The 23,492-nt window shown below is 35.3% G+C and overlaps 1 protein-coding gene across 1 annotated transcript; it reads right to left on the bottom strand.

Moving 5' to 3' along the window:
* Positions 1-426: 426 nt before the first annotated feature.
* Positions 427-20,713, bottom strand: LOC115209466 (uncharacterized protein PB18E9.04c-like). Its single transcript, XM_036501037.1, has 6 exons — positions 20,605-20,713; positions 17,460-17,665; positions 12,334-12,445; positions 7,766-7,852; positions 5,883-6,254; positions 427-1,376 (listed from the first exon to the last, which is right to left on the bottom strand). Exons 1-6 carry the CDS (start codon positions 20,666-20,668, stop codon positions 1,105-1,107), a joined length of 1,113 nt encoding a protein of 370 aa, XP_036356930.1. The 5' UTR covers positions 20,669-20,713; the 3' UTR covers positions 427-1,104.
* Between the last annotated feature and the right edge of the window lie 2,779 nt (positions 20,714-23,492).

Genomic DNA, 23,492 nt, shown 5'->3' with positions numbered 1-23,492 from the left:
ATTTGAACTCAGAACGTAACGTCAGACGAAATACCGCTAAGCATTTTGCCTGGGGCGCTAACGTTTCTGCCAGCTCGCCGCCTTTATTATCATCATTATTATAGGTGGCGAGCTGGCAGAATCATTAGCATGCTAGGTAAAATGCTTAGTGGCATTTCGTCCATCTTTATGTTCTGAGTTAAAATTCTATCAAGGTTGACTTTATCTTTCATCCTTTCAGGTTTGATAAATAAGTACCAGTTGAGAACTAGAGCTGATGTACTCAACTAGCCTCATCCCCATAAATCTCACGCCTTGTGCCTAGAGTAGAAACGATTATTATCAAGAAAGAAACTCAAAAAACCTTTTTTCCATAGATACAGTATTTATTTAAAAAGTTAAAGAAGTGATTTTAAATTCTCAAATGCAGGATAATGCTAATAATATAGCCGGAACAGGATAAACTACCCCTAATTTGCAGAAAAAAGTGTTGGCAGCTTCTTGACACTACTGGGAATAAATGATAAAACCACTACCAGTTCTGACAAGTCTCTCTTTCTTCTTTTTTTTTTTTTTGTAAAAAATGACATTAGCATTTCTTATTTGACCATCTAAGATTATTTATTTATTTCAGTTCTACAATAACAAATGTTATTTGACTCATATAATTATTTTTTCAAATTTTAAATGAAATTATCTGTATTAAAACATTTGAATAGTTGAAGCCAAGGTGACAGTCTGCAAAGGTGACCCATTTGTTCCATTTCTTTGTAATTACTATTATCCTGATACTGTCTGAATTGCAGAAAATATAACATGATTTAAATGATAGAAATTATCTCACTTTTAAAACAAAAGAAATTTCATGAAGAAAGAAAAATACTGACTGAAATTTATGAATTTGTTGCTCAATGTACTATAGTGCTCATTTTGAAAAGTTAAATAAATCAAAGAAACAGGTTCATTCTTGAGTGATTCATTCAAGGTAGGAACATACACCCTGTTATTATATTCTTTACCTTCTCTTTATAGTCTCTTCTATCTTTTATATGTCTTCTAGCTTCTCTTTACTCCTGTTTACAATAGTATATTTTACTGCCTACAGTTAAATTTATTCCTCAAAAATTACATATGTAAAAACAGATACCTGGCCAATGACAAAATATCTGGAATAATAATTACTGAAGCCAGAACTGTAAACAAGGCAACAGCCAATGCACCAATAGCTTGAGATGAAGGTCTGTCATCGTTAGCACTTATTTTCTTGGAAATATACCTTGATGTTTCATTTCGTTTCACAGATAGTTCCTTACGGGTCTCCTGCATTCGTTTTTCAAAATGTTCGGCTGTTTCCACATAGCAGGCACATAGACATAAAGTTTCATTTTCAGTGGAATCTGTAAATAGAATATAGATTTCTGAAACTGGAACACAGTTACAAATTTTGAGGGTGTGGTGTGGTGTAGATCAGTGGTTACTCTTTTACTCTTTTACTTGTTTCAGTCATTTGACTGTGGCCATGCTGGAACACCGCCTTTAGTCGAGGAAATCGACCCCAGGACTTATTCTTTGTAAGCTTAGTACTTATTCTATCAGTTTCTTTTGCCGAACCACTAAGCTACAGGGACGTAAGCACACCAGCATCAGTTGTCAAGCGATGTTGGGGGGGACAAACACAAACATATACACACACACATACATATATGTATATACATATATACGACGGGCTTCTTTCAGTTTCCATCTACCAAATCCATGCACAAGGCTTTGGTCGGCCTGAGGCTATAGTAGAAGACACTTGCACAAGGCATCATGCAGTGAGACTGAACCTGGAACCATGTGGTTGGTAAGCAAGCTACTTATCACGCAGCCACTTCTAACCTTTTTTTGTAGCCTCCATATATTTGAGCAGTTATGTCTAGCGTTCATCTAAGTCGTGAGTGAGGTATCATGACTAAACTAACTTAACATGGATGATAATTTATAACTTTTACTCTAAAAATGGATTGTATAAGCTTTTAACAGTGAAATGATAAAAAAATTAATAGAGACGAAAGTTGTAAATTTACTTTATGCCTTACAAGTTAATGACTTCCCTGTGCCTGATGAGATTTCATTTTATTTTGATAACCATTTTAATGAGCATTACTTGTTTTATCCCGTATAATATAACTAGCAGTATCGCCCAGCGTTGCTCGGGTTTGTAAGGGAAATAACTATATAAGCATTTTTAGAGATGTAAAGTATAATAACCATCTCAATATGGCTAACCACAAAGTGGGGTGTTACTGTAGCTTTTTAAATTCTGAGTTTTAATAATACATTTTTAGAGAGTTACTTCCCTTATATAATAGCAAAAAAATGCATTAAAAATGGGAAAAAATTATGGTAAATTTTTTTTAAATCGTAGACTCATTGTAGACATGCGTTAATACCCAGAAGGGCCTGATATGAATCACAACTATAAGATACCCGGTTTTGGTTACACTGCACCGCAAAATGTGGGAGTAGTTAGGAATCTAAATTGTAGGAGACAGACACCACACAACCTCACTTTTATATATATAGATTACTACTATAGGTAAAATTTTGCCTTGTAATTATGCTTCACTCACTGCTCCCTAAAGCCTAACACCTCTTCAATATGCCCAGTGCTACCTTGGAGACAGTAACTACCCATGTTGAGAAGCTCTGGTGTAAAACATTACATCAACATCCAGTATTTCATTTCTACTTTATATTAGCAGCTTTGTAAGGATCAATGGTAAAGCTGACACCAGCTGCATTTGAACTCAGAACATACACAGATGAGATGAATTATGGCAAGTGATTTTATCAGCAGCTCTACTGATTTATGCAAATCCACAACCCTAAGTATAGGTATGCCTGTACAACTGTATGGTTTGATATGCAATTCTTGTGTGTAACTCCTTCAGCAAATAAATTTCTTCTACCATCTTCTGAAGTTGAACTATATGAAAGCCTTTTCTATATAAGCAATAATTTATCAGCACTTCCTATATATGTGTGCATGTGCATGTATCCACATATAACTAGATATTTATCTCGCTCTCTCTCTCCCTCTCTCTCTCTCTCTCTCTCTTTCTCTCTCTCTCTCTCTCTCTCTCTCTCTCTCTCTGTGAGTGTGTGTATGTGTGTGTGTATGTAAGTACGTATGTGTACATATAAATATATGCGTAGTATGTATGTGTATGTATAATATATATATATATATGTATATATATATATATGTATATATATATATATATATATATATACATACACACATATATATACATATATATATATATACACACATTATATATATATATACATATTATATATATATACACATTATATATATATATATATGTATATATATACATTATATATATATATATAATATTAATATTAGGGAATATGATTCCAAACTTACAGGGAAAAATTCAATTTAGTAATACTAAATCAAATTTCACAATATATAATACGTGTATATAAATTAGAGAAGAACCACCATGTAGCAATTCAACAATGATATACTTAAATCATACCATATACAAAAAAATTAAAGATACAATAAAACATTTACCTAGAACTAAATAAAGTATGAAATAATAAATAAATAGTATATAATTAGTAAATAGACTACACGTGTTTCATGGCTATATTTTCAAATTGATAACAATAAAATCAATTCAATTTAAGTATAGTCACTCATCAGGTCTAAGATAAAAACAATAAAATAATTAAATAAATGTACTATATTATCTTATAAGAAAATATAAATATATATATAAATAAATATATATAAAAATAAATAATTTTACAATAAAATACAAACAAAATTTAACAATATATCTTAAAATAAAAACATGAATTATCTTATTGAATGTATTCTGTTAACTAAACCATTAAACTTAATACATAAGACTTAGTGTTTATAATAAATTTATCTCGTTAAAAATATGGTGTAAATAAAACTAGAATAAATAGATAGAAATATTTATTTTATCTATTAAAATATATTTTAGCTTATAGAAGAAAAAAATAACAAACTATAGTATACCATTACTGGAAAATTAAAATACAAGTAATTAAAACAAAATATTTAAAACAAAATATATATATAAAATACATAATATACATTAAGTGAAGCTAAAATACTTTAATTTAATCTATATCCATTAAATTATTAATTTATGTATTTATTTAATAAGCATCTAAGTTTAATCTTATTCTAATTATGTAATTTATACTAAAAAACTTCATGCTAAGTTATATACATAGTACTACAACAAACTATAACTACAAGAATTAAAAATAGAAGATGGTTCAAATATATACACACAAATTAGTTAAACTTATTATATAATTAATTCAATTTATGTATAGATTTAATATTTCACTCATTTTAGAATAAACCAAAGTTTCTATTATTATTAAAGATATTTACTTAAATGCAATATTACATACCAAATAAAAAATTACTACCAATTCAATAAGATTTTGTCTTACAAAACTATTTCACAATGTAAATTATATGTAATATGTTAAGATTATAGCTCACAAGATAATAATAACAACAACAACAACAACAACAACAACAATAATAATAATAATAATAATAATAATAATAATAATAATGTGATGAAAAATGGAGCAGACCCAAAATGCAACGACATGATTGAAACAGTGGGCCACCTAATCTCTGGATGTAAAGTCTTAGCACCAGTGGAGTATAAATTAAGACATGACAGAGTTGGCCAATATCCACACTGGCTAATAAGTCGGCATTACAATATCAAAACTGCCGACAAGTGGTATAATCACCACCCTGAAGCTGTAACTGAAGGAGAAAATGTAATGATTCTGTGGGACTTTCCAGTACATACAGATCGAACCATCAAAGCCAATAAACCGGATATTGTTGTGAAAGACCAAAACAATAAAGTTTGCTTATTGATCGACATGAGCATCCCCTGTGATCATAATATCTCGGCGAAAGAGTTTGACAAGCTCATAAAATATAAAGACCTGCTCATTGAAATTGAGAAAATGTGGCATCTCAAGGTGGTTACAATACCAGTGATCATAGGAGCACTAGGAATAATCAAGAAGGGAACCGAAAATTATATGAGAATGATCCCTGGCTTACCATCCCTGCAAGAAGTGCAAAAGATTGTCTTAACTGGTACATCACACGTATTGAGAAGAGCATTGTCGATGTGAGAACTATTACTACCCATGTATTTTAATTTAACTTAAAAAAAAAAAAGAACGAACTAGTGAGTTTAGTTTAATGGCCTACCAATGTATACTATGAGTTTCTTTGCCCTAGGAGTTGGGAAGACACTCGGCAAGAAATGGAAGCAAATTTGAAAGAAGAAAAAAAAAAAGACAATAATGATAATAATAATAATAATAATAATAATAATAATAATAATAACAATAATAATAATAAGTAAATTAATATACGTATCGTAACTTATAATTAACAAATAACAATCAATATAGAAATCAATATTTTTACAATTACAATCAAACAAAATTCAACAATATTTTTTTAAAAAGAAATTCACGACTTATCTTATCTAAGAAAATCTGTTAACTATTAACTATTAGGCACCCATGATGGTAACACATAAAAGGTATGTATGATGGTGACATGTAAAAGGCACCTGGGCACTCATTACACTCTTGGAGTGGTTGACACTAGGAAGGCCATCCAGCTGTAAAAACCAAGCCAAAGTTAGACTGGAGCCTGGTACAGCTCTCCATCTTACCAGTTCCAGTCAAACTGTCTAACCTATGCCAGCATGGAAACAGACACTAAATGAATTGTCTAATATTATTTTATTTTTCTAGTTTTGTAATATTATCTTAAATTCAGTCAAATTACTTACTCTTTTCTGCTGGATTTGATGATCCGGTCATCATTGTTGATGTCATGTTTGCCTCAAAAGTTGTTATTGTTGGTGATGTAGCTTCTGCTTCTCCTCCTTCTTCTTCTGTTCCTTCTGCTACGGTACTTGTTTCAATTGTTGCTTCTGTTGTTGGTGTTGCGTTTGTTACACTGGTATCAATAGTTGTTGTTGTTATTGGGCTTGTTATAATAGTAGTAGTAGAAGTATCACCATCAGTAGTAGCAGTAGTAGTATTAACAGCAGTATTAGTATCAACAGCAGTAGTAGTATCAACAGCAGTAGTAGTATTTGTTGTATTCATTGGTTGTGTTGTGATTGTTGGTGATACTGTTGTATTTCCATATTTAAAACCTGTTTTAAAAAGAAAAATATTGATTGCCAGTGTTTTATACTGATTTCCTTGTTTAATATCATCATAATCATCATCCTTTAACATCCTTTAATATCATCATCATCATCTTTTACCATTCTATATTTAAGAGATGAGGAATTATGTACATTATTTACATTATTTACATTTGATGGATATTTGCCAACATCTTGTTTGTTGTTAACACAACATTTCGGCTGATATACCCTCCAGCCTTCATCAGGTGTCTTGGGGAAATTTCGAACCTGGATTCTCATTCCTAAGGTACAGTGGAGATGGAACAATTATATTATTACAGAATTAATACTTAATCTTTGGGTATGATATATTTATCTCTATGTCATGTAAGTGTTTACCATTAGGAGGTAAACTTTTCTCTAGTTGAAAAATCACTACTCAAGTTTTTAGTGATCTCAGTTCTGCATTAAAATCCTGTAATACAATCCATTACAGTTCTCCACTACAAATCAAAGTTACGTTAACCTTTCCCGGGTTTTTGAATGCTCTGTAGTAATTTTCTGACTCTCTACACTCTGAGTTCAAATCCTATTAAGTTCAACTTTGCTTTCATCATTCTAAAGTCAATAAATAAATAAAGAATGTTGGACTGGAAGAATTATTGTAACATTGAATTGGATGCATGCAGTGAATTTCAGATCAGTGCATTTTGATTCAAAGCCCTGGGAAAAAAATAAGGATATTTTTTTTTGTCCTTTTATCAGGAGTTTCAAACAATAGATAGTATTGTCAATTTAAAAATCATTAGAAACATATTTCTTCTGGTCATCTGGAAGATCAGCTACACCAAAAAGAGTGGTAATAAAACTTTCTATTAGACTTCTGCTGAATGAGCAAGAATTTTCTTCAAATATACCAAGAATTATAGTGCAATATCTGTCAAATGCTTAGGAAGTTACTAATAATTTCTGAGTCGATGAAATAACGAAAGACAATTATGGTTTTAAAAACAGTTTTTAAATTGTTAATATTGATCTCAAATTTTGACACATGACCAGCAAGTTCAGATCAATTACATCAGCCCCATTGCTCAAATGGTACTCGTTTAACAACTCTGAAAGGATGAAAGGCAAAGTCAACCTGGCAGCCTTTAAAGTCAGAATGTAAAAACAGATGAAATGCTGCTAAGCATTTTGCCTGGTGTATTAATGATTCTACCAGCTCACCACCTTTTCAATTGTTAATAATATCTATTGGCTGTAACTCCTGATTCAAATGTCAACTTTTTTCCTGATGAGAGAAGACAGGTTTTATATTCAGAATTCCATCATAAAATGATCAAAACATACAAAATGGTCCCATTCAGAATGGTTCCATTTTGTTTTAGAAATAGTGTATCTTAGATTACAATATTCAAAATGTTCTTCCTTCTTTTAAAGATGGATAGGATTTGATTTGCAGGAGATTTTCTTGCTATTTCTTGCAGGTTGAATAAGGTAATTTTAAATCAGAGGATAAAATTAATTTTTCTTACAATATAATAAGGAGTCTGTTGCTTCACATGATGACAATGTAAATTCAGTAAAGAGGTTCGGAGTGTGTAAGTGACATTTGAATGGAACTGAAATAAAAATTATAAGCTATAAGCAAAAACGTCTCTTATATATCATCATTGCTTGCAATGGCAACTGACACTGATGGTAATGAGAAGAAGAAGAAGAAGAAGAAGAAGAAGAAGAAGAAGAAGAAGAAGAAGAAGAAGAAGAAGAAGAAGAAGAAGAAGAAAAAGAAGGAGGAGGAGGAGGGGGAGGAGGAGGAGGAGGAGGAGGAGGAGGTGGAGGTGGTGGTGGTGGTGGTGGTGGTGATAAGGAGGAAGAGGAAGAAAAGAAGGAGGAGGAGGAGAGAAAGAGGAAGCGGAAAAGGAGAGTGGTGATGTTGATAAGTAGTTTGGAAAGCATCTGCTACCACCTCAGCTTCGTAAATAAATACCACCTCAGATACCATCTCAGCTTCATAATTGACACCCTACTACAGTAGCAGAAATGGCAGTATTGATGGTAACAGCAGTAACTCTAACAGTAATAGCAACAGCATCATTGCTAACAATAATGCTAATAATGATAACAATAACAACAGCAGCTGTGGAGGCGCAATGGCCCAGTGGTTAGGGCAGCGGACTCGTAGTCGTAAGAATGCGGTTTCAATTCCCAGACCAGGCATTGTGAGTGTTTATTGAGCAAAAAACACCTAAGCTCCATGAGGCTCCAGCGGGGGTAAACCCCGCTGTACTCTTTCACCACAACTTTCTCTCACTCTTTCTTCCTACTTCTGTCACAAAGCAGAGGAACCATGGTGTAACCCACTATGGTGTGGTAAACTTTCGGACCCTAGTCTAGATTGCAAATCTTCTGTACCCCAGGATGGTTCAGCTCTCCACCCGTTAAAAGCCACCATTTACGGAATGAGGATAGCAATGTAGCTTTCGTGCCTGTGCATCGTGTGTGATGGGTGAATCTTCAAGTTGCCACATGCATTCTTAGTAGCTTAGAGTAGGCTCGAATTAGAGATAATTCTTTGTGGCTAATGGCGTGAGTCCTGATTGGAAGAAGAAGACAGCAGCTACCACAAGTATAGTGCTGATACCAGTTCCAACAGCAACAACGATTGCTATAGAAGCACCAACAATGCCAGCACCAACACCGCCATCGATGATGTCCCCTATGCCAGCATTAATGACTCCATTACTTACACCAACACCAATAACACCAGCAACAGCAGAAATAGCAGCATCAGCATCAACAGAAGCAGCATCACCAGCAGCAACAAAAATATACTGGATGTTCTGGAAACACCTTCAAGCACAGAATCCCAGAGAGACGATACGTCACGTCCTAGGCCAGTCATGTGTGGTACCTGAAGGACGAAGGGACTCCACACATAATCTCATGGAAGATCCTAGAAGAACCAGGCTCCTACATCAATGGGAGCAAGCGTTGCAAGATGTGCATAGCTGAATGGACAAGAATATTAAAGAACTCCCTCAACCCAAGGAACATCTGAAATTCCAGGATGGAGGTCTTCTCACCCTGCTTACACTTCTGGAGATTCCTACTGAAGTCCTGGAACCCACAAGCCAACCATGTTGACTATCGACAGCAGTCTGAGGGAGACAATCCCTTACACTTAACCCTTAATCCTTTGTCCCTGCATTCAATAAGTAGCTACAAGATCTTTTCTCCCTTCACACTCAAGAGAGGTTACAGGCCATTGGCCATTAGAGTCTGCAGAAACACTGTAAAGCTGAGCGCTTTATGGACATAAAATCCAGGGTAACCCTATAGACTGGCCATAACTATCTCTATCTAATTACTCTACTGCTATATAACTTAGAGTGTGCTTCTCTTTAGGATTTTTGATTTACTGACGATATATATATATATATATGTGTATATATATATATATATATATATATATATATATATATATATATATATATATATATCATCATCATCATCATCGTTTAACATCCGCTTTCCATGCTAGCATGGGTTGGACGGTTTGACTAGGGTCTGAGAAGCCAGGAGGCTGCACCAGGCCCAGTCTGATCTGGCAGTGTTTCTACAGCTGGATGCCCTTCCTAACGCCAACCACTCCGTGAGTGTAGTGGGTGCTTTTTACATGCCACCGGCACAGATGCCAGGCGAGACCTCAATATTATGTAAATAGAGGAATTCATCTGTAAATATAATGTGTGACAATTATTCAGTAGCCATGAAAAATTCCAAGTTTCGGATGTCAGGGTGGAAACCCACGCCCTCATCACTTCAGTTATCATCAGGCCTGATAACTGAAGAGATGGTGGCGTGGGTTTCCGCCCCGACATCCAAAACTCAGAGTTTTATCATGGCTACTGAATAAATTCCAATTGAAGAAATTGTATATTGTACAATTGTATTAAAAAGAAACATGGTAACAGGCAGAGAAAATCTGCCTTTTATCATAAGATATATATCATCATCATCATCATCGTTTAACGTCCGTTTTCCGCGCTAGCACGGGTTGGACGGTTTCGACCGGGGTCTGGGGAGCTAGGGACTGCCCCAGGCTCTAGTCTAGTCTGGCAGTGTTTCTACAGCTGGATGCCCTTCCTAACGCCAACCACTCCGCGAGTGTAGTGGGTGTTTTTTACGTGCCACCTGCACAGGTGCCAGAGGGGTCTGGCATCGGCCACGTTCGGATGGTGCTTTTTTTATGTGGGGGGTGGGGCAGAAATATATAGGGGAGCACCAGTGGGGAGGGGTGGTTCAGAGAAATGATGACAGGTTCTAGGCAAGTAGAACGTAGGATATCAAGAGAGGGGTAATGCATGGTGAAATAGCGTATTGAAGAGGGGGGTTCGAAGAGTAGACACCTATAATGGTGGTGGGAGAAGCGACATCCGGTATAGATGGAGCAAAAATATAGAGATATCCGGTATTGGTGGTGGGGGTGGGCAAGGGTGGGTGCACCGGGAATATGCGAAGGTTGAACTGACGGGCTGGCTTAAAATGCTCTTAGCAATGGAAGGGGGGAATGGCAGACAACGTGAGAGAAGGAGAGAGAGAGAGAGAAGGGAACAGTGGAACCCCGCGAAAAATGGGCCGCCATTGAAAAAAACCCCTGTATGGAGAAATAATATGCAATACGAGGCGAAGCTGAAAATAGTAATAATAATAATAAGCAAACTGTCGACCAGGGGATCAAAGGGACAATACTAATACTAATAATAGTAATAATAATAATAAATAATAAACAAAACAGCTCAACCACAACATTAGATTAGAAAGACTCTTATCTTGGGAACATTTCGTTCTTCGGCCTGACACGGGAATATGCGAAGGTTGAACTGACGGGCTGGCTTAAAATGCTCTTAGCAATGGAAGGGGGGAATGGCAGACAACGTGAGAGAGGAGAGAGAGAGAGAGAAGGGAACAGTGGAACCCCGCGAAAATGGGCCGCCATTGAAAAAAACCCCTGTATGGAGAAATAATATGCAATACGAGGCGAAGCTGAAAATAGTAATAATAATAATAAGCAAACTGTCGACCAGGGGATCAAAGGGACAATACTAATACTAATAATAGTAATAATAATAATAAATAATAAACAAAACAGCTCAACCACAACATTAGATTAGAAAGACTCTTATCTTGGGAACATTTCGTTCTTCGGCCTGACACGGGAATATGCGAAGGTTGAACTGACGGGCTGGCTTAAAATGCTCTTAGCAATGGAAGGGGGGAATGGCAGACAACGTGAGAGAGGGAGAGAGAGAGAGAGAAGGGAACAGTGGAACCCCGCGAAAATGGGCCGCCATTGAAAAAAAACCCCTGTATGGAGAAATAATATGCAATACGAGGCGAAGCTGAAAATAGTAATAATAATAATAATAATAATAATAAGCAAACTGTCGACCAGGGGATCAAAGGGACAATACTAATACTAATAATAGTAATAATAATAATATATAATAAACAAAACAGCTCAACCACAACATTAGATTAGAAAGGCTCTTATCTTGGGAACATTTCATATATATATATATAGCTGATGGACCCCTTTCAGTTTTCATCTACCAAATCCACTCATAAGGCTTTGGTTGGCATGTGGTATAGTGGATGACTTGCACAAGGTACCATTCAGTGGCAGTGAACCTTGAACCATGGGGTCGGGAAACAAAACTTCTTACTACACAGTGATGCCAGCATCTATTGTATAATATCTGCTAACATAGCCCATCACTGGTTTTGCAGATTAAAAAAAAAATTTCTGTAACTAACAGCTAAAAGTAAATAGGTGTGTTTTAGTGGATTTGATCAATAAATCTAATTCTATGAAGTTCAGCTCGATAGACCATAAGGAGCTTACATCAAATCTTTGTGGAATGCCATCTGCTATGGACAGGCATTCTTTCCAAGTGAGTAATACTGCTTTCCTTTTTCTCCACTCAAAACTATGGAGCCAACAGCCAAGCTAAATATCACTCTATACAAGCAACTAGCAGATAACTTAGATTTTATGAAGTAAATCAGAAAAACAAATATGTAAGAAATTCAGTGTTACCAGTTCCAAATATTTCAAAACGCATACTACACCGGACTGCAGTATAAACTTCAATGGTCATCTTTGATGTAATTATAGGTTCGTTTGTCTTCAAAATTGGCCTTTCAGCCCACTGAAAAAGAACGACATAGAAATAATATCATACAAGCACACAAGCACATAAACCACCTTCACACACATACACACACACACACACACACACAGACACACACACACACACACACACACACAGACACACACACACACACACACACACACACACACAACACACACACACATACGTACATGCATGCACACATACACACACCCTCACACACACACGCACACACATGCACACACCCTCACATACACACACACACCATAATCATCATCATCGTTTAATGTCTGTTTTCCATGCTGGCATGTGTTGGATAGTTTAACAAGGAGCTGTCCAACTTCCAATTGTCTGCTGTGACATGGTTTCTATGACTGGATGCCCTTCCTAGAGCCAACCACTTTACATATTGTGCTGGGTGCTTTCTACATACCACCGCCATGGGTGCATTTATGCAGTACCAGTACAAGTGCATTGCATGTGTTACCAGCACCTACAAAGTACAGACCAGTAAATATGGAAGAACGTGATTTTATTTAGCTTGGCATATCTTTTCAAGTACAGCAAAATCATCACAACTCCTGGTCCCTTGTCATTTCCACTTCATGTCTTCCGGGGTATATTCCTTCCACAGCTTCCCTCTTCAGTTAGAACTCAGCACTTCTTTACACAGGTATCCTCATCCATATGCATCACAAGACCAAACCAGCACAGCCTTCTGTCTTGCACACAACATCTGATGACTTTTATATCCAGTTTTCCTCTTAAATCTTTTTCACTCTCTCATGCATGCACACTAATACTACCTATCCACCAGAGCATGCTAGCTTCATTTCTTATTTCTTTACTGCCCACTAGGCGCTACACACAGAGGAGGCAAACAAGGACAGACAAACGGATTAAGTCGATTATATCGACCCCAGTGCGTAACTGGTATTTATTTAATCGACCCCCGAAAGGATGAAAGGCAAAGTTGATCTCGGTGGAATTTGAACTCAGAATGTAGTGGCAGACGAAATACTGCTAAGCATTTCGCCTGACGTGCTAACGTTTCTGCCTGCTCGCCGCCTTTATGCTAAAGAAATGCTAGCTTCATTTCTTTCAAGCTTTTGCAATTCCTTTGTTGTCACAGCCCATGTTTCACTGCTATGTAACATACTGTATATAAACAGGCATCATACAACCTGCCTTTCACTCTAAGATAGAGACCCTTAGTTACCAACAAGGTAGAGGCCTCTGAACTGTGCCCAACCCCTTCTTATTCTAGCAACTACACTTTCAGAACTTCTTCCTCCATTTCTGACTTGGTCCACTAGGTAACAGAAGCTATCTTCAACTTCTAATGATACCTCTGAGCATTTGAGGTTTTTAATGCTTATTGTACCTGCATATTTGCCATGCACAAAGACTATTTTCTCCATTAACCTTCCTGTGATACCATTACACCTCTTATGTGTCCAAAGTTTGCACTGGGTACAACGTATGGAGTTTCTATTAACACTCTTCTTACATATCAAGCAGGGCCAAATCAAGGCTGTCCTTGCATACAGGCATGTCCCCTACATCTCTCTTCAAATGAATGATCCTAACCTTGTGGACTCCTGGATGCTGATGCTATGTAAAAATCATCTGTGTAAGAGCTCCCATGCCAGTACTGCGTAAAAGCATCCAGTATATTCTGGTGTCTCGTTTTGGTCCAACCACTGCGAAAAACTTTTCAGCGCAAGCTACAATACGTTCGAGCAATGGATTGGTTTGATTACGGATAAGAAGCAACGAACAAATTTCATATCTGCCCATTTTCTGATTTTCATTCAAATCGTGTGGTACCCATTTGTCGAGCTTTTTTGGTTTTCAGATTGCATGCAAATGCTTGCAGGACGTTTTCTAGTTAACTTGAAGTTCTTTTGCCAGTTCCCATGTGGTTTTATGTGGATTTTTCCCAATGATGGTCTTTAATCAACCGTCATCGATGACAGATGGGCGTCCACTATGCTCACGATCTCCACTGCGAAATCGTTTAAACCACTTTCTAGCTGACTACTCTCTAATCATTTCCTTACCAAATGTTTCGTTGATATCGCGAGCAGTTTCAGCTGCTTTACGTCCTTTTTTGAAGTTGAATCGCAAAATTACTTGAATACTTTCACAGTTCCATTTCAGATGATTGTAACAATGGTGAAAAAGATTTCAATTTTAATTTATTAATGCATTTGGACAAGTCTATGTCTGTATTATCAAACAATTTGCAAAATATGTTTTCAAAATTCCTAACTCTGCAAAAATTCGGTACAAATTCTTCATGGTTCAAAACGTTGCTTATTTTTACTCAACCTGATATACATATATATATATATATATGTTAAAAAATACAAACTGGGACAAGAACGCAAAACATTTAGAAGACAATACAAAAAACACGGACGGGACATTCGAAGCCTTCAATCTTCAGTCAAGAACCGGATCATCCTCACAATTTCGGCTGATTAATCTTGAGATTGCTCCGACCCTTTTTGGTCTTGTATATATATATATATATATATATACATACATTCACACACACACACACACACATATATACGAGTGAGTGGACAAATGAAAGAAGGGTGGTCAACACATCTATTGGGAGTTACATGTATGGATCAAAACAGTTTGATTCAAATTCGTTGACACCCCTAGTTCCAAGTGTCATGCTAATCCACAGCCATTGGAAATTCAAATTTCATTGGAAATTCAATGGCTGTGGATTTGCATCATGCTTGAAACTTGAAGTACCAATGAATTTGAATCAAACTGTTTTGATACAAACACGCACACACACATATACACACACACATAATCATCATCATCATCATCAGTTAACGTTCATTGTCTATGCTAGCACAGGTTGGGCACTTCGACCAGGGCACTGTAAGCTGAAGGGTCTGCACTGGATATATATATCACTTGCTATGCAAGTACATCTCCGTAATACTTAGATTGATGAAAAAATCGATAATACGTCCCCTGGAAGGGACCTTTATATCTACCTCATATAACTAATATTTTTTAAACACTCAAGGGAAATAACCCATTTCATTGTTTATGTTCGATTACTTTGACTATTTATTTATTGTGTGTCCTATTTCTAATTTTTGCAGACAATATCACGTTTATACTTTATTTGACACATGAGTAAAACTCATGTCTGGAAACCTCATGACAAACTTAGATTCTTGAAAAAAATCGATAGTAGGCCCTTTCCAATGGATTCTTCTATTTACTACATATTACTAATATTTTATTTAAACAACCCAGGGGAAATAACCCATACCACTTGCAGATTTTAGGGAAGCGATCAATATTTGATTCTCACAATCAGCCGACCAAATTCTACATTTCACTACTCACAGTTTTGAACTGCTAAACATTATTATTGCACTTCCTTAATTTGAATCTTAAACATTAAGGACTTCATTCATACATTTCTATACATACCTACTTTTTCGAATGCTTGTTACTCCGATAATTTTGCAGTTTTACAGTTACACTTTTTCCATGACAATAGATAAATTTTTTATTCCACAACGTATTTGTAGTGGCTTCATGCAGGCATAGCGTGGATTCGATCTCGATTGCCAAATTTCACTTAACACTTCAACAACGCTTTTCTCACAGTAAAACAATAGTTTTTCTGTGAATGACAGCAGTTATACATTCGCTTAGCAGAATAATGTCTTTGTCACTTGCCAACCTCCAACAATCTTTCTCACCAACCTCCTACACTCTTAATCGCCAACCTCTGAAAACCTCTCTCGCCAACCTCCAACAATCTCTCCCTCCTCCAGCTGACAGGTTTTTGTACTTTTTTGAGATAGAAAATATACCTTTTGTGGCAGTTATAATGAAATTGCTTTCTTATATCAGAGTAATAAGGCGTTTCAATAGAACATCTTTACCCTCGGGAATTACCAGGTACACCAACTAGTATATATATATATATATATATATATATATATATATATATATATATATATATATATATATATATAATATATATATATATATTATATATATATATAAATATATATATATATATATTATATATATATATGTATGTATGTATGTATATATATATATATGTATATATATATAAATATATATACACATACATACATGCCTATGTCCTTACCTGTTTTGTCAAATAAAAGATTTTTTATTCTTAAGAAATTTGAAAGCACAGAACTAGCACAGTGAATGTCAATATATGTCATTGGTTGCAGGCAAGCCACAAATGGTAACATCAATGTTTGTAGGGGATGTACCACTAGTTACACTACCATTTCTAGCCAAAATTCAGCATAGGTTGTAAACATTCAGAAACACAGCAAATTAAATAACATCCTGCTCAGAAACACATTGAACAACAAGAGCACTCAAAGAGTGCAAACCTCCGCCAAGCCAACACCAACGTCTTCTCAATGATTAGCCAGAGATGATTTTTAAAACGAGAATATCTGAAATAAACTAGACTGCTCTCACAAACAAGAATGCTAAAAATGAAACTGGCCCGCTCCCCAAAATTAATTTTAAAAATAGGGAAAATAATCCAGAATCCTTGTCTGGCACTGAATTAATCCCAAAATTTAATCAGTTTGTGCCAGTCATGAGGCCAAACATCCCTGAAAGTTTCATCCAAATCCATCCAGCGGTTCTTGAAATATCCTGTCCACAGACAAACAAACAAACATGACTAAAAACAACACCTCTGCCTTCGCTAAGGTGGAGGAAATAAATTTTGTCTCAAAAAAACAAAAGAATTTCATCAAAGCACTGTAGAAGCTGGAATTATATTGTAGAAGCTGCTCACATATCCTGGAGCAAACAATGTTTAAAGGGATTATGCTTATATCACCTTCATATAATAGTTTCACATGCTAAACCAATATAATGCAATAAATACTTTTAAATATAGAAATAAATTGGAAGAAATGAGTGAAAATAAATATAAAAGGAGAATTTGCAAAGAGATTCTATGAAGAATGGCTCTTACCGTCACGGTTAAATCATTTTCAAAATGGATGCTTATATTTTTTGTATCACATATTTCGTTTACACTTATATTTTTTATTTCAAAGATTGTGTAGTAATCCTGAAATGTATAGTTAAATTTTGTGGTACTCTTTGCTGCTAACTGTATAAAACTTTTGCTTTGATATAAAAGACTACGGTCGTTTACGGAGTATTCAGCAACTTTGACTGCAAAAAAAAAAAAAATGTAACAATGTATTTCAACTTGACAAATATACTTTTGCTTCATAATGCTCCAATATGACCAATGAATACTGTGCCTATAGCTGACCAACCAATACACCAATTAAAACACACACACTACAACCATTTTTTAAGCCATTCAAAACATTCAAGTCACACCACAACCATTCAAAAAAAAAAAACTCAGAACCAATGTAGCCATGAGGTTAAATATAGGTCCCTGAACTGATGCAATATCACACCTTCCACAATTAGAGATTGGCACCTCCTGATGCAACTGTCTTCAGCCATATATGTATTACCTGACAGCATTACACTACATCTGATGCCACATATACCCAGTTCTTCTCTCAAGTTACTCAGAATCTGTCATATATGCACACTGATGTTTGTTTGTTTGTTCCTTCTCAAGCCATGACTGGTTCATAAGGGCCAGTTTCTCAGTTTCCTTGGCGTATAGGTTCCCCACCTGGACGGGACGCTGGTCCGTCGCAGATGAGCTGCAAGATGCAGAAGGAAAGAGTCAGCAGAAGGTCAGCATTACCTTCTGTCGGAGCCACGTGGAGCTTAGGTGTTTCACTCATAAACACACACATTGCCCGGTCTGAGATTCAAACATGCGATCCCTCGACTATGAGTCCGCTGCTCTAACCACTAGGCCATGTGCCTCCATATGCATACTCACATTACCCATACAGTCTTCATTTCTTTCAAGCCTTCGCATATCCTCAGTAGTCACAGCCCATGTCTCATTACCATGTAGCAATAGCTGTTCATACTTAACAAAAATATCATGGACATAAAACAAATGGAATATATACAACTGGAATTTAATGCTGAGTGATAAAGAACATAATGGTAAAGATGCTGAATGATGAAGAAGAAATAAATAAAGATATGTTCTTTGTCAACACATTTATTCTAGTTATTTTATTATCAGAAGATTGCTATAATGTGTTGGAGAAAAGTTCAATCATATGACTTGTATATAAACATGTTATATTTAAAGACATTGTTTCTGTTATATATTTATACCTATGTTTGAGAGGGAAAAAAGAGACATACAAAAGAAATATACATATAGGTGAAATGTGAGAGAAAGTCTTTTAGTGGTCTGCCTTGAGGCAAAGTCTGGCCAAAAAAAAAGCATGATATTCTAGAATGTTCTGGAGTTGTATTTTGATGCAAAAAATAGAAATAGGTTCTCTGATGTCAACTGACATTATACTACAGCATCTGAACAGAGGTGTTCAAAGGAAGAAGTTTACTCAGAGCCAAGAAGCTTACTTAGAGTGTTAATTTAATAATTAAAACAATTTATTTTGTAAAGGAGATCAGGTTTAAGTGATAATTATTTCACTTTATGAAATAATTTCTTATAGGAGAAACAAACTACAAAGAAAATTATTAAATTCATCGCTTTTCTAATGAACAATATCCCAATTACAGCTCAACTGAAGTTTGCTACTACTACATTGAGGAATGAGGATAAGTATTATTTAATATTTTTAACATAAAGGAAAAAAGACTGAGATTTCATGAACGCTGCTTTTATAGCAAGGATAAAGTGGCAAATGAAATGCTGATGCGAGAACAACCACTAAGAAAGTGAGCAAGCAGTCATCCTGCCAGGACATTTGTTGATCAACTGACTGAAGAATTTGGTCTACTGAGAGTGACTTCCAAAAGCAATGCAGGAAAAAGAATTCTGGAGACAAGTGGCTGATAAGGTTCATCTGCAGATGTGTTTTTGGTAGAATGCTAGATAAACAATATTTATCAAATATCTATTTGTCTACCTTTATAAAAAATAAAATAAGTATCAATAATATATATGGAGATGCAATTGCCCAGTGGTTAGAGCAGCGAACTCATGTTCAGAGCATCGCGGTTTCGATTCCCAGACCGGGCGTTGTGTGTGCTTATTGAACGAAAACACCTAAATCTCCATGAGGCTCTGGCAGGGGGTGGTGGCGACCCCTGTTGTACTTTTTCGCCCCAACTTTCTCTCATTCTTTCTTCCTGTTTCTTGAGTAATGCTGTGATGAACTGACGTCCTGTCCAGCTGGGGGGGGGGGGAACACATACGCCACAGAAACTGAGAAACTGGGCCCATGAGCCTGGCTAGGCTTGAAAAGGGCCCATAAATAAAAGAAAAAATCTATTTACAAATTCAAATCCTGCCAGAATCAAATTTTGTCTATCTTTATGATAAATAAAATAAGTATCAACAATATATTGTGAACTGATTAAACCAACAATACTTGTTCTATGCTAGCTGATGGTCTTGCTCCAATTCAGTGGGTGGGTGGAAATGCTCTCTCCTAAATATATTGTTGTAATCACATAAGACATAAATCTCCTCCACACCTGCATAGGAGGAATTACAAACGTGTTTCGTGGTCTGCTACCACAATAGCTCCTTTATAGGATCCAGTTAGCTCAAGACATCATCAGGAGGAACCACGTCCGGTTTTGGCCCCTACTCCTCTACTGTTTTGACGTGGCGGGGGCCCCCCTTTCAGAGGTGTCTTCAGCTCTGGTGTTGGGTGCATGTCTTCTTTCTTCTTTCTTCTGTTCCCTGGCCTCTTCAATGTAGCATCAGCGAGTGTCAGCCGGTGACTGACTGACTTGTCAAATTTTTTCCCTTTCCCTCTATGACAAATAACTTTCCTAGAAATACCTTGTTGACAATGCTAGGAATATTAACATAATTCAGAATTTACCAAGTGTCCTATCTAAAAAAAAAAACACAGCAAAATATCTATAGCAGTGATTATGAATTTGAGATCCATGATATGAACCTCCTATGTCTTACTGATTTGTGTATTTCAGATGTGCTTATGAAGAAATTAATTAAATGGTGTTGCTATAGAGTACAAGCAGATGGGGAGGAGGAGGAGGAGGAGGATTTTTTGACTCACCTTCCAGAAGGCCATTGTGCAGTGTAAAATTGTGACATGTGTAGTTTTGCAGTACCATTTCCATAGGACACAAATATTTGCAGGAATCCAGAAAAAAAGTTGCGAAGCATGAGACGAGCTTCTTATGTAGAAAGGGCTGAGTTGCTGAAGCACAAATGCCTGAAATATACGATAAATACATTTACAGTATGTTGTTTCCTTATTGAACCCACTTCTCTTTTAACTAAATTATTTCCACTTTTTTTTTTTTTGAATTGTGATAATCTATGATGCAAGCATCAGAGAGCTTCCCAAAATATGTGCCATTGTTTGTGGTTACATGCCACAGTCACACATGGTATCATTGAGAGAGCTGTATTCTTATTTGTTGTGTTAGCCAATTTTGGTTCTCCATCAATTAAAACAATTCTTCTTTACCCAACTTGCAGACATACCAGGTAATAGCAGTTCATTTGCTAGCATTTCCATTGCTGTTGAAGCTTGCAGGATATCATTTCTTTCCTCCTACAAATGGAGAATAGTCAATTACAGCAGCCCAGTGGTTGATGGTACTTATTTTATTCACCTAAGGCAGCAAGCTGGTAGAAACGTTAGTACATCGGGCGAAATGCCTAACAGTATTTTGTCTGCCATTACATTCTGAGATCAAATTCCACCGAGGTCGTCTTTGCCTTTCATCTTTTCGAGGTTGATTAAATAAGTACCAGTTACGCACTGGGGTCGATATAATCAACTTAATCCATTTGCCTGTCCTTGTTTGTCCCCTCTGTGTTTAGCCCCTTGTGGGTAATAAAGAAATAGGTACTATTTTATTGACCCAAAATGATGAAAGGCACTTTGGTGACCTTTGAACTCAGAATGTAAGACCAGAAGAAATGCTAAAATGTCTTTAAACATGTTGTTTGGCATGGTAATGATTCTGCCAGCTTGTTGCCATAACAACAACAATATTGAAATTTATAAAACTAATTGAAATATTTCTGGGGTTTTTTTTTTTTATAAAAACAAAATAAATTAATGTGAAATAATATTTAACAACTTACTGACCTAAATTACTTGCTGCAATTGATGCCAGTTGCTCTAATTGATTACCATCAAGACCTGAAAATAAATATATTTATTCCTTTTAATCATTTTGTTACCATATTTCTGCTGAAATACACTGCTTTTGTTTCAATTAATTTTCTAAAAATAATGAAGAACTTCATAAAATAACATTGTGTAATTATCAAGTTAGTGTTTGAAACAAATTCACATGAAATTTTGGTGGAGGTCTTAATTGGCAACCTATTCAAATTTTATTTTAGCTGTAATATTTTAAGCTCTCTTATTTTATCTTAGGCTTACTTTTTGTCCTGTATTTTCCCAGGTTTGTTAAGTACTTAAGAATATTGTTATTCTTTGCTGGCATTTTTCATTCTAGTCCACTTTTTTTCAGGTGATACAGAAAAATTAATTTTTATTCTAATAATAAATTTAGCTTGGTTCTTCATGTTGTTTCATTTCTTATTAATCAATAACTGATGCCTTTTCATTTTTGTTAGAAATTCTAAATTGAATAGCATTTTCTTTATATTAAGTATTATGAAATCTGCCTAATTAGAATTAATATTTTTATTTAATGTTTATGAGAAATAAAACTTTTTAAAAAGGGAGCAATAATAAAAAAAACATAAATAGCACTACCTATGAGCAATGAGGAATCAAATGAATTAGTAGAGATTGTCAACTAAAAAACAAAACAATTCTAGACTGAATTTTCTGTTTGCCTTGTGTTGACAAGTTGTCATTTAAATATCTTTATAATTGCAACACATATTTATTACTGGCATTTATTGAAAGCTGCATAACTTATTTTTTCTTTAATATATTTTTCCAACCCATGCTAGCATGGAAAACGGATGCTAAACGATGATGATGATGATGATGATGGGGTTAGCAAGAAAAGATACATCTTGTGGAAATTTTTCATTTGAACACAAATAAAGTACAGTTTGCTATTCAAATAGCTGAGATATTTTGAGTTGACTTGGGCTACTTAAAGCTGTATAACTAAATTCACCACATGTTCAATAATAGTATTTATAGTTTGTCCACACAGAAAAAAGTGAGCCACAATCATACCGCCTATGCTTTAAACAGTCATGTGACCACAAATAATTATCTTTCTCATCTTTGCTTGCAAAACCAGAGAGCGGAGTTCAAATGTACATCTTTTATACAGCAATTGTATTATGCATGTTGTGCTGTATCTCATCTTGTTCATTTTTTAATTTTTATTTTGTAAGACATTTGCCTTTAGTCTGTTAATTTTCTGGGTCTCTTTCTTTTTGATAAGATATTTGCCTTTAGTTCATTAATTTCTCAGGTCTTTCTTTCTCTTTTTTTTTTTTTTGTTTTTTGTTTTGTAACATATTTGCCTTTAGTTCATTAATTTCCTGGATCAGCTGAAATTTACTTTCTGAAAGTTGGCTGTTGTCACTGTTCAGTGAAAACACTTGCACTTTTAGATTCCCATTATATTTCATTAAAAGATCAAGTTCAAGTTTTTTCCTATCACACTCCTGCAACCACTGTGTATGCTTTTTTCTTTTCTTTTTGACTTTGTGGAAAAATTTGGTCTCCCCTACAAAGTCTTGACAAACATTTTGCAATTCTGACTCAATATTTCTTTTATCTCACAGACATCTTTCCGTATTTTGAACACAGTATAGTTGTGAAAACAACAGGAAGATTTGGTATAAGACAGAAAAAATTTTTCAGCAGACAGCTGTGGCTGAGTACTCTACCATGAAACTAAACTACCCACTGACAACACTCTCCATCAAATTAAATGCTAAATATCATAGCTTTTGGAATGCAACACCATACTGTAAACAAACTTTTTT

Source organism: Octopus sinensis, linkage group LG3, assembly GCF_006345805.1.
Source record: "Octopus sinensis linkage group LG3, ASM634580v1, whole genome shotgun sequence".
In the NCBI taxonomy this organism is placed as follows: Eukaryota; Metazoa; Mollusca; class Cephalopoda; order Octopoda; family Octopodidae; genus Octopus; species Octopus sinensis.
Note: the sequence above shows the minus strand (reverse complement) of the source record. Positions and strands in the feature narration are given on the sequence as shown.

Bases quoted from the DNA above. Each gene is read 5' to 3' on its own strand.
- LOC115209466 (XM_036501037.1), bottom strand. From the start codon at position 20,668: ATGGAAATGGTACTGCAAAACTACACATGTCACAATTTTACACTGCAC. The intron at 7,853-12,333 runs GTAACACTGAAT...TTTTTATTTCAG, and splicing joins TTTTGAAATATTTGGAACTG to TTCCATTCAAATGTCACTTA. The intron at 6,255-7,765 runs GTAAGAAAAATT...TTTTTAAAACAG, and splicing joins AACAGACTCCTTATTATATT to GTTTTAAATATGGAAATACA.